The 12,727-nt window shown below is 31.7% G+C and overlaps 1 protein-coding gene across 2 annotated transcripts in view; it reads right to left on the reverse strand.

Annotated features, from left to right (window-relative positions):
* Positions 1-1,438: 1,438 nt before the first annotated feature.
* The window catches only part of TAFA2 (TAFA chemokine like family member 2), a 588,553-nt gene continuing 577,264 nt past the window's right edge, over positions 1,439-12,727 (reverse strand). For both annotated transcript variants that reach the window (XR_007500256.1, XM_049782786.1), the window contains one exon: positions 1,439-3,735. Coding sequence is in view for 1 of the 2 variants with exons in the window: in XM_049782786.1 (XP_049638743.1) it covers positions 3,724-3,735 (12 nt within the window). In the remaining variant the exon portion in view is untranslated. The remainder of the gene's footprint in view (positions 3,736-12,727) is intronic.

Below are 12,727 nucleotides of genomic sequence, written 5' to 3' on the forward strand. Positions count from 1 at the left end.
TTTTGTTTTTTACTATAGTCAGACCCTCCAATGGTCTGAGGGACAGTGAACTAGCCCCCTGTTTAAAAAGTTTGAGGACCCCTGCCTTAAAGGGTATATTTTTGTTACCTTCTTAAGCTTATGTTAGTTTCTAAGAGTTTAAACAGTGGCTAAAGATATTGACTAAACCTTTGCTTAAATTTTGAAGTTATATTACCATGCCATGCCTACCATTTTCATTTTAATTTATGTTTGACCAAAAGTCTAACAGCAACCTTTTATAGCTGAATAGTATTCCACTGCATCTAAATAACACCTCCTTATTCACTTACCTCTTTTGTTGAGCACTTCTCAATCATGGCTATTATCAATCATGCAATATATAATATGAACATAGCTTTTATATATATTTTCAAATTACTACTTTTGTGTTATTTGGCTATATAATGGAAAATTCTTTAAAAATTTGAAACTAGAACTATTATATGGCTAGAAATATCACTCCTCTATATATTTTCTATTGAGGCTAAACCAGTTTTCACACTCAAGAATAATGAATTAGGATTCTATTTTTCAATACCCCTCTGTCATCAATGGATAAAGATTAAACTCCTCTAACTCCAAAGTAAAATCAATATAACCAAATATGCCTGGTAAGAACTTACTGTCATTTTCACTTTGTGAGACTGAAAAGTAATGTACACATTAAAATGTTCTAAAATTGAACTGATTAGAGATAGATTTTCTATTTCTCATTGAGAGTACTTTATACATAGAGCAAGAAAATTAGAGTACCCAAAGTAGAAAATTACTGTTTTTAGCAAGATAATACTTAATCTATATGATAAGAGAAGCAGGAGATGCTTATTCTATGCATTTCTGTTTTTTTCCCTAAGTACGAGGCAACCATCATTCAAGTATTCCCTACTTAAAGAAAATGATGAAGATGCTATTTGTTAATTATTATATAATATAAAATATCAATATGTTCTTGTTCTTAGTTTCCTTCATCAAATCTCATGCTACTATACAATATTTTATCATCTCTAACTTCATATTTACTTTAACAACTGATTCAAATTTGGTATTTCTGTTGTGGAAAAACAGAGTTATGAAAGTGTGAAGATCTTATAAAGTACTGTCTTGTTGCTGTTGAACTGAACTTCCAGTCTTAACACCAGAGTACATTAAAATTAAGTATTGTTAGCAAAGTTGTATCAGTTTGCAAATCAAGATGTAGTTATTCTTTTGTAGCTAGCCCACATCTATTTCAATTGTTTCATAGCAAAGAAGAAAATTAAATATTAAAACCATTTGTGAATGACAATATTTTTCAGGCATTTTTATTAAAAATAGATGGAAGAATTTCTTAGCTTTCCCATGACTGCAGAGGTTTCTCTATTTATTAAAATGCTTAAAAAACACTATAGAGAAAATTCTCAAATATACCCCATGAGAGTCCATTTTATATCCCAATTTTATTCAATAATTTTAATAACACAACATTAATCTACTGGGGATAATCTAGTATATTTGAAATTTCATTTATTTTTCTATTAATATGCATGTAATACACTTTTATATTATACATAATTTCCAATGTTGTTTTAAAGAACATAATATTAAAATATGAAATAAGACCTCTAATATTTAACAAAACCAGGACAAATTTATAATTACCAAATTAATAGTTTTCTACTTCGTTTCAAAATTAACATTTTAAATACTGAAGAAACTTCAGCACAACAATTATGCTACTTTGAATGAGTTTATAGTCTTAAACCATTGTGAAATCCACTCAGTCGTCTGTTTTTTGTTTCTATAATTAAAAGTTAGGAAGTAACTTCATTCATGAACTTGTGCAACAATATTGTTTAGTTCAGTGTTTCTCAGCATTTACCCAACCTGACTTGCCTTATGACATTGTGTTCTTTCTATGACAGCCTCTGCCCCATTCTAACTTCTAAATGAGGAAGAGGGGACATGGTACAACACAGTATTGTTGAATACTATGGCCATCTTGAAATATTGGGGACCAACAGAGTCCATATGACACCCCAGTTATGAAACACTACCCTCGTTAATGTCAAAATTATACTTGCAATTGATTGTTAATAACGTTTACAGATATTTTGGTGCTCTGCCTAGAAAAGATTTGGGGAAATGTAACTTATGAAGTCCTCCAAGTACATTATTTTTCACCATGAAAACCAACAAATACTAATTATCCACTGTAGGAAGTTTTAAAAACAGGAGATCCATAGTTTCTTTAACATAATAAAATTTCTTTCTAATGGGACAAATTCTGAAGTATCTTACTATTCCTCTAAGATGAGTAAAAGACAGATGTCTCTCTCTTTACAGGCCTTCAAAGTAGACATTTACACACTATTATTACAGAATAGCTATGCAATTTTCATTCCTCTCTTCCTTCACATCCTTCACATCACTAATAAAACAAAATAAACATAAAATTATACATTCTGCTTCAATAAATTAGGAAAAAGTACACATACATATTTAAGGCCTTTAAATATTTATAAGACTTTCCTGAAGAACCTAAAACCACGAATGTTAAAAATACTATGAAAACATGGACAAAATCTGACCTAATAAAATTGCTTGAATGGGACAGCTGTGTAAGGAAATATTTATAAGTTTGGGACGAAGGAAATGAACAATTCTATCAACAGACTAAACAAATATAGAAGCATCCAAACTGTCATTGGGATCAAGCAAGAGGCAGAATTTTGAAGTGACCAAAAAAAGAATTAAAAAAATTTACTAGAGGAAATTGAAATGAGTGACTGTTAAGCTAAGAAATCAGAAACCCACATGCATCCCTGGCAATTTTTTGAAACTGAAGGCTACCTTAGTACTTGACTGGTCACTGCTGATTTCTGTGGAAGGAAAAAGTGAACTAAAAAATATTTTAAAAAATCCTCTTTAGAAAGAAACTGAAAAGGCTCTAGAGTGGTCTATAATGAAAATGGTACTTCGGTTCTAAAAACTACCTATTTAATGACTGAGCAGTGCAGTCCAGTCATGTGTTAGGCTTGGGGAAACATGTCGCTTGTCTATACATTCTATGATTGATGTATTCAGTTAAGTAGTACTTGCCAACAATAATTACTATCAATGGATATATATGTCCATTCCTTTAACAAAGCAACTTTAAGATGTTAAAACATGTAGGCTTTCAGAGCCCTAAGATTAGGATACAAATAAAAATTGTCTCATTTTACACCATGCCAGAGAATTTTGCAAAGTAAATGTCACTAAAGCCATGTTTAGTTCCATTTGCCAATGAACAAAGGATTCAGGATTATGTCCATGAAAGAAATCCAGTGCACTTGGGAGACTCAGGAACAAGAAAATGCAGTCACATTTGAAGCAAGAATTCCAATGTATGTCTGATATCACCCAGACAACCAACTTTTTGCCAGCTCTTCAGAGGGTAACTTCACATTCTTTAAGCATTCTTAATTCTTTAATTCAATTTTACAAGTTGAACTCAGTTCAAATCTAATGAAGTCTTCATGATGCAGAATTTCATGTATGATTTGTTTAAAGTCTTGATTTCAGGAATATGCTGATCATGAGCAATGAAATCCCTTGGAAATAAGAGTTGGCGTGCATCTTCTGGATACTATAAAAATCTCCCCTTCAAGATCACATTAGGAGTAAAGTTTCTATGCAATGTTCAATATAGTCAGCTCTGAAGAACACCTGATATATCCTTGGTTAATGGGTTACCTACAATGAAAAGTAAAATATAAATAATTTTATAAGTATAATCTCAAAAATCCAAAACACAACTTAGAATAAAGATTTAATTAACAACTAAAACATAATTATTTCAATTTAGCAATTTATCTAGCACCAAATATAAGGTACTTGATGTCTCCTACTTATTCCACTGTTTACTCTCTCTAGCTTATATATTTAGAGCCATTTTCAAATGACTCCCATTATGGCTAGCAAATTTTAACTGGATCTAAGAGGAGAAGACTTATCAAAGAATGATTCTGGAATCACTATTCTTTATAAAGGCTTAATTATAATCTATACATCATAAACATACCAGTCCTCAAGGAAGAAAGTTGTTTTAGGAATACAGTCAGTCATTGTATAATAAAAAGCATAAGAATTGATTACATAAAATCCATTCTTCGAAAAACTTCAGACACTCAACAATTATATTTCCAAACATTATGCAGTAGGATAGATATTTAAGAAAAACTAGTTTTATCAAATTTTAAGTGTCATCAAGTTCTCAAATTGTATTCAAGTAGAAATATTAATGCCATAATAAATATTATTGAGGAATATTCAAACTGATTTTCTTTTATATCACATGGCTTTTCATATAATCAAGTCAGAATAATATTTTATATTGTAAAAATATCAGATAACAGAATATTGGATACATATATGTGGATATCCATATAGAAAGATGCAGAGAGGCATCATCAAACAGACTGAGAAGCCTTTTCTTTGTTGATATTTTTCTAACTATACTCTAATTATATTAGGGTTTATAAAATTTCCTGACTTTCTCTGGCAGTGGTTAATTTGAAAAGCTAAATTTAAAAATGATTGGAAATACTTAGCCTTTCAGTGTTCTATGAGTCACAGATGTGTCATGTAATAGAATAAAACCTATTTTTGTTTTGTTATTTTTCATATATTACAAAAAAGAAACATTACACAAAATAATAAATCTAGCTCTAGATGCTGTCATAGCTAGTTTAAAATTTTACTACATACACGATATAAAAGTTAACTGTATTTTCCATATGAGACAGTCATCATATGGGTAAATTTTGATGTTCTTCAGGTCATCTGTCTTATCTATCGCTCCTGGTTCAGGGGACCATATGGGATGCCAGGAATTGAACCTAGGTCCATCCTAGGTCAGCCATGTGCAAGGCAAATGCCCTACCGATGTGCTTTCGTTTTGGCTCCCATCTGTCATTTCTAAGGAAGAAATCTCTCTCTGCATAGTTGAAGTTTCTTGTAGCAGAGAAGCTACAGAAGAAAAAAAAAACAAACTGAAGATGGAAGATTTCAAATGAATGAAAAACTACTGGCCAATAGAAATTCTGTAGCAGGGGCATCATAGATACATTTATAATAAAAATGTTTCCTGACTCTTGTTGTGTGAATAAATCCCATTTTTTTATTATGAAAAGAACATGAGGAAAAAATAAAAAAAAACTTCTTTATACATATGTCACCAGTTGATGTGGATAGTTGTTGAGAAATAATGATTTAGCATAATCCTCTATATTATTGAATGAAATTAACTTGCTCTTTTGAATATTCCTTAAACATGAAAATGGGTATAATTTGAGTCTAAGGTAAAGGCCATCTTTTCTAAATGAGTATTTAAAAAGGTCATAAATATAGAGGAAGTGAGAGCGTGTGCATAAATTAATGAGTTTGATTGAAAACAAATGGTTTTGAATCCACAAGGATTCTTCATAGATAGCAGGAGGGTTATGACTCCCAGAAAGTAACATGATCTTGAGTTATTTAAGTTTATATTCCAAGGAATTCACTGATGACTATGGTAGATGCATTCTTATATCTTTTTATTTTGCATTCTTATATCTTAATATAAGTCAGAAAGAAGATATACATAGCTTGGAATAAAGTCTACCACTCAAGTATTTAAAATATTAAAGCTTTGTTTTTATTAGTATAAGGTTTAAAGCTTATGTACATAAAACAATTTTTTCTCCATGTTAGTAGAGAAGCTTATTAAAGTTGTATATCACATAATATTTATATATATACTTATTTTATTATGCAATGTTTCTTTTTTTCTTTTTATTTTATTTATTTATTTTGGTTTTTAGGCCACACCCAGTGATGCTCAGGCTTTACTCCTGCCTATGCACTCAGAAATCGCTCCTGGTTTGGGAGACCATACATAACATGGGTGGTGGGGAGTCGAATCACTGTCCATCCTAGGCTAGCATGGGCAAGGCAGACGTCATACCGTTTGTGCCACAGCTCCAGCCCCATTATGCAATGTGTCATCTAAAATGATGTAAAAAGCCACTTTTTTTATCTAGGTGCTTAATCTAAATTAATGAAAAATCCATATTTTTAAATATGACTAAAAACAATTTTCTAAATAAGGATGACTGAAACAAAAGGATGTTTTCTGAGACTCCAAATTTGTACAGTATTTATTTATCCTAAAATTTTCCCATTCAAACTATCTTAGAAGTAATTTACCCTGACTCCTCTTGAAATGCAATTAGACATTCTATTTTTAGATTCACTTTTTGTCAATTATTTCATTTTGGTTGGAGAAGCATTGTGGTTCAGCAAACAGCATTCTGAATTAAGGTCAGCATAGCATTATCACTGACTATATTACTTGCATATCTCTGACACTTGGTTTTCTCCATTCTGAAAAGAAGACAGTGCTATTCATCTCATCAGGTTTCATGAGGAATGAATATAACGATTATTTAAAAAAATTACTTTGCCAATTATGAAATACTGTAAAATAATTTTTGGAATTAGGTTTATTTTTCATAAATAAATCTTTAAGTGACTACATATTGAAAGAATTTGCAATGATAGGCTGTTAAGTTACTGGACTACTCAAACTGGACTATTCAAAGGTTAACCAATAACATAATTTTCAATATATAAATATGAAGCTCTTATAATTATAAATTACCTGAGAATCTCCATTTCTGTCTCAAAGGAAATGAAAATAAAGTAGGATTTTTTCAAAACCTAAGAGGAGGTGATTCTGAATAAAATATTTTTTACAATTTAATCACCTAACCCACAAACTAGAAATAATATCTTACTATAAAATTATCTAAAACTTAACAAAAAAATTCAACTTTTTAATTGCTCCTTAAGTCTAAAAGACTCAAGTTCAAATATACATACTAGTGGATGAGGATATAAAATATCATTATATTCTTTGTTATACCACAAACTGGAACTTCTTAATATGTAAGAATTTTAAGTAAGAAAAATATTTAAATGTCTAATTGTATGAGGAAATTTAGATGCCTAAATATTAAGAATGTCAAAGCAAACATTGCCTTACCTTTAAAACTTAAAGATTACTCGTGCTATATACTTTTTAAACATGACTGGAAGAAAAATTTTATATTCTTTGTTATTGGTGAGGAGACACACCTGGTAGTGCTCTGAGCTAACTCCTGAGTTTGTGCTCAAGGATCACACATGGAAGTATTTGGGGGACCACACAGGGTGCCAGGGATTGAATTCATGTTGCCCTTGTGCAAGGCAAATGCCCTATCTGCTGTATATTCTAAAATTTTTATTTTCTAAGAAAGATTTTCAGCAACTTTCAATAACTATAAGCAGAGGTTGTAACACAATCATTTTTACTGTATGGGAAAGTGTTTGTTACTATGAATTCATGGGTTCTGCAGAAATAGATATGAAATACTGCAAGAGGAAAAGAAATAGTTTTACAACTGTGCTTATGTCTGACAGTTGCTATTTTTGCTTTGTAAAGGCAATCTCTAGATAGCTGTGTTTTATATATATGTATATGTATGTATATCTTATTTATGCTGCATATCATTTTGTTAAGTAGTATTGCTGATCAGTTAGAAACATAAAAAATGCAATAATAATAAATAACAATGATGTTCTATTTATTAGTGCAAAGCTAAATTGACAACCTACCACAATGAAGATAATCTGTTAGTAGTAAACAAGTGCACTAGTTCTTTCACTAATATCCATTTTTCCTGTTTAACTTGTGTATTGTAAGTCATTGATTAGATTGTTAAAATAGAAGTTGGTAAATTAATGTCTGTTGCTTTTCACAATTTAGAGTGGTGGATAAACTTAAACCTGATAATTGCATATATGGTATTAGATTTACAATAAAAATATTTGACCTCAAATTGAAATTTGTACCTTTAAAATTTTGTTTTGAGCATTGTGAAATGTCCTTGACTTCAAGATAAATCATGAAAGCTCAGAGGAAACAAAATCTAGTCCTCAAATATATTAGCTTTCTAAATCTGAAATCATTCAATCCCTGGTGTCTGTAACTTTTTTTATACTGTTTAGGTAGTTGACTAAGTTAGTAATAAGAAAGAACATATTATGGTGAGGCAGAAGGATGAAAACTGTAAGTTCTGTAGCATAATGCTTGGGTTCAAATCTCTCCTTTATCACTTTCTAGTAATGTGGGATTGGATAAATTATTGAGGCTCCTAAACTTGTCTTCCTGTGTGAAATAAAAGAGTGGTATTATTATTATTATTACTGGCATCTTTACATTTATAATTGTCTTTAAATCAGAAACCTCTGCCATAATCTATGAAATTAAATATTTCTGAGTACTAGGAGGTGGGTGGTAGTCAATTCTCACAATAGACACAAAAAGAGATATATATTTATATATAAATGTATAAACATATGTAGAAACATAATATACCTGTGGTGATAATATGTATTTATATATAAGGCATTTGTTTATATTTAGATATATTTCAAAATATTTAATATAATATATATTATACACAACATGCAATATACTACACATATAAAAGTTTATAATATATTCTACATATTATATATTAGACTATAGCATATACCATATGTAATATGATATGATCATCATACAGAATCCCCATATTATGTCATATAATATAGTCTATGTTATATTGTATGCTATGTATATCATGTATATATGACTTGTATAATATGTTATGCCACATGACAATGTAATCGTGTATTGAATAATATAATGTTAAAAACATATTATACTCGATAGTTACATTATTGGATATGATACATTCTATAGTTTGTTTTGGTTTGGGGACCATACCCAATGGTGTTCAGGGATTACTCCTGGCTCTATGCGCAGAAGTTACTCCTGGCAGGCTTGAGTGATCATATGGGACACAGGGGAATCAAAGCTGTGTAAGCCACATGCAAGCTAAGAGCTCTACCTGCTGTGCTATTGCTCCAGTCCCCCATTTCATAGTATTGATATACAACATTATATAAAATGTGATATACTATTGTACATGACATTTTATATAACTTGTTGCATATTATGATGAAATAGCATCTAATGTATAGTATATATCACACAGTGATATTCAGTACAGTGTATTATTCATTAAATTAATAGGTTATGTATAATACCACATAGCATATTCATGAAATATTAGTTATATTATAAAACATAACATAGCATATGGTATATCATACAATATACAATGCAATATGTGATATGTGATATATAGTGTGTTATAACTGTAACATATAGTATAGTTTACACATGATGTATATTGCATGACTTATTTAATGTGATATATCTTGCATTATAATTTATATCAATAATGCACATTACATGTGATATACAGTAAAATATGCAATGTACTATGGTATTTGATAGTGTCAGCATATAATCATACATTATATGCTTATGTGTTTATTATGTATAATATGCATGTTAGCCATTAACTATATATATATATATATATACATATATATTTTTTTTGGTTTTTGGGCCACATCCGGCGGTGTTCAGGGGTTACTCCTGGCTGTCTGCTCAGAAATAGTCCTGGCAGGCACGGGGGACCATATGGGACACCGGGATTCAAACCAACCACCTTAGGTCCTGGATCGGCTGCTTGCAAGGCAAACGCCGCTGTGCTAGTTCTCCGAGCCCAACTATATATATTTTATCATATACTCTGTTATTTATATTATATTGTATAAATATTATATGATAACTTTTAGAGAATATATATAAATAAATATTGTCATTAAAAACTCTCATTATAAAGTATTTGCTACTATGAATGTAAAATAAGTCAATCATGGTCCTCAGTACAAGAAACAATATATTATGAGCATTACATGGATATTTTTAAAACTTAAATGATCACCCATGTCATTAAAGAAACATCATCTATTTAAATAATTATGAATCAAGGAATATGCAACTGTATTTCTGAAAGGGCTGGTAAATTTAAATGCAGTGAATGCCCATTTTACAACATAGCCGGTGAATAATAACACAAATAGGCATTGTTTCAAACTAGTATACTAATATATTAATTTATTTTATAAGAGTAAAAGGGAGAATCGGATACTTTAATAACCTCAAATGTTCATATGAGTGAACTTTTACTATATTTAAATATTATAGCTGCTTTACTACAAACGTATTTTTAATGTAGTTCAGGGGTCTCAAACTCAACTTACCTGGGGGACGCAGGAGGCAAAGTCCGGGTGAGGCAGGGCCGCATAAGGGATTTCACTTACTGAATATTCACAATAAAAAATAGCATTAGTAAGAAAAAAATCGCATTAAACATTTGCATACCCCAAACAGAACTTCTCAGGGTATGCGAATGTTTAATGTGAGTTTTTTCTTACTAATGCGATTTTTATTGCGATTATTCGGTAAGCGAATAATCGCGAATACTGCGATATTTGAAGGCCGACCGCGGGCCACAAAATGTTGTACAAAGGGCTGCAAGTGGCCCGCAGGCCGCGAGTTTGAGACCCCTGATGTTCTTGGATTGGCTTAATTCTTCAATGCATTGTGTAGCATTTTAATCATATTAGTCTAAAAATGTGGGCCCCAATATGGAAGCAAAGAAAATATGAAATAATTTTTACTGCACTTCAAGAGTATCAAAAATTACTGAGGCATTACTAAGTCATCAAAAATACTGATATAGTGGGGCCGACATGGTGGCGCTAGAGGTAAGGTGTCTGCCTTGCCAGTGCTAGCCTAGGACTGACCGCAGTTCGATCCCCCGGTGTCCCATATGGTCCCCCAAGCCAGGAGCGACTTCTGAGCACATAGCCAGGAGTAGCCCCTGAGCGTCACCGGGTGTGGCCCAAAAACCAAAAACAAAACAAAAAAAATAATACTGATATAGTTATATACTAATGCCACTTACTATATTTGGAACTATGGACCACTTACTTAAAGATCATTTGATCTAGACCAGAGGAATAATAGTTCAGGGCTTTAGGGGCTTGACTTGCATTAGGTGAATCCCAATTAAATATCTGGAACCATATATATAGTCTTCTGAGCCCCACAAGTTTAGATTTTTTTTTCAGCCACACCCGGTGACGCTCAGGGGTTACTCCTGGCTATGCGCTCATAAATCGCTCCTGGCTTGGGGGACCATATGAGATGCCAGAGAATGAACCAAGGTCTGGATGTCCTAGGCTAGCGTGCCCAAGGCATATGCCTTACAGCCTGCGCCACCACTCTGGTCCCACAGAAATAATCTTTGAGTAGAGTTAAGTGAGTCTCAAAAAGAATAATAGTGGGTATGGAGATATAGCACGGAGGTAGGGCATTTGCCTTGCATGCAGAAGGACGGAGGTTCGAATCCCGGAATCTTATATGGTCCCCCAAGTCTGCCAGGAGTAACCCCTAAGCCAGATCCAAAAACCAAATAATAATAATAATAATAATAAAGAATAATAGTAATAACAAGATATTGATAATAATGAGATATCTCAATCTCGAGAGTCCATATCTGCTAAGTGAGTTTTTAAGTCCTTCAGTGTTCCAGATACAATGATATTTATAGGTCCTTTTTTTATTTTTTATTGTTGTTGGGCTATACCCACTTCTGCACTCAGAAGTTAGTCACTCTTTGCAGGGTACAATTAAACATTTGCATACCCCAAACAGAACTCCTCAGGGTATGCGAATGTTTAATGCGATCTTTTTCTTACTAATGCGATTTTTATTGCGATTATTCGATAAGCGAATAATCGCGAATACTGCGATATTTGAAGGCCGACCACGGGCCACAAAATGTTGTACAAAGGGCTGCAAGTGGCCCGCAGGCCGCGAGTTTGAGACCCCTGATGTTCTTGGATCGACTTAATCCAAATCCAGGTCAATCAAATCCAGGTCAGCCTAGTGTAATCTAAGTGCTCTGTACTCTCGTCCCAGCCCAGCTATCATGATTTTTCTAAAGGACTAATTCCAAATAGAATAAAAATGTTTTGATTATGTAAATTCATTGATAACATGCCTACTGGGTGACTTTATTTGCAAATATAGGAAGATTAAAACTATAGACAGATAAGTATTTTTATGAAAGTATAGAGATTTTATTCTAATACATGAGCAAAGCCTTCAGAAAAATGAACACTAGAAGTCAAACTTGATAGGTGTACCTGCAGTCATTTTTTTTATTGAGCTCTAAAGGTTTTACAATAATTCCATCATAATAAACTCTTCTATGTGACTCATGGAAAGAGAAATCTGCTTGCATTGCTCTGTATGCACACTCATTCATTTAAACATAAATTGACATTCTCACTGGATAATACTGTTAGCGAAACATAACATTGCCTGATTTCTCTTTTTATAGTTAAATGCACTTAATGTCCAACCGAATTTATTGACTACATATAGACTGCCATTTACCATATTTTACATACTTTTTGTTTTTCAGATAAATAAAGACAAAAATTAAGGTAATTTTTCAATTATGTTTCTCTAAGAAATATCACAAAGTCTTCAAAATAAGAAAAAAATCTTTGATATGCTTTTTGGGGAAAATAAATTTATTTTTAAAGATATCGTTTATAAAATTATATTTTTATATACAAGCATAGTATTTAGAATAGACTCTTTTAGTAAAAGTTGATACTGTTAAACTTATTTGAAAGGTTCTTTTGCACTACATATGATTTGGGGTTCAATTTTAGACTAACTCATTTG

The sequence above is a fragment of the Suncus etruscus genome, chromosome 11, assembly GCF_024139225.1.
Source record: "Suncus etruscus isolate mSunEtr1 chromosome 11, mSunEtr1.pri.cur, whole genome shotgun sequence".
NCBI classification, from domain to species: domain Eukaryota; kingdom Metazoa; phylum Chordata; class Mammalia; order Eulipotyphla; family Soricidae; genus Suncus; species Suncus etruscus.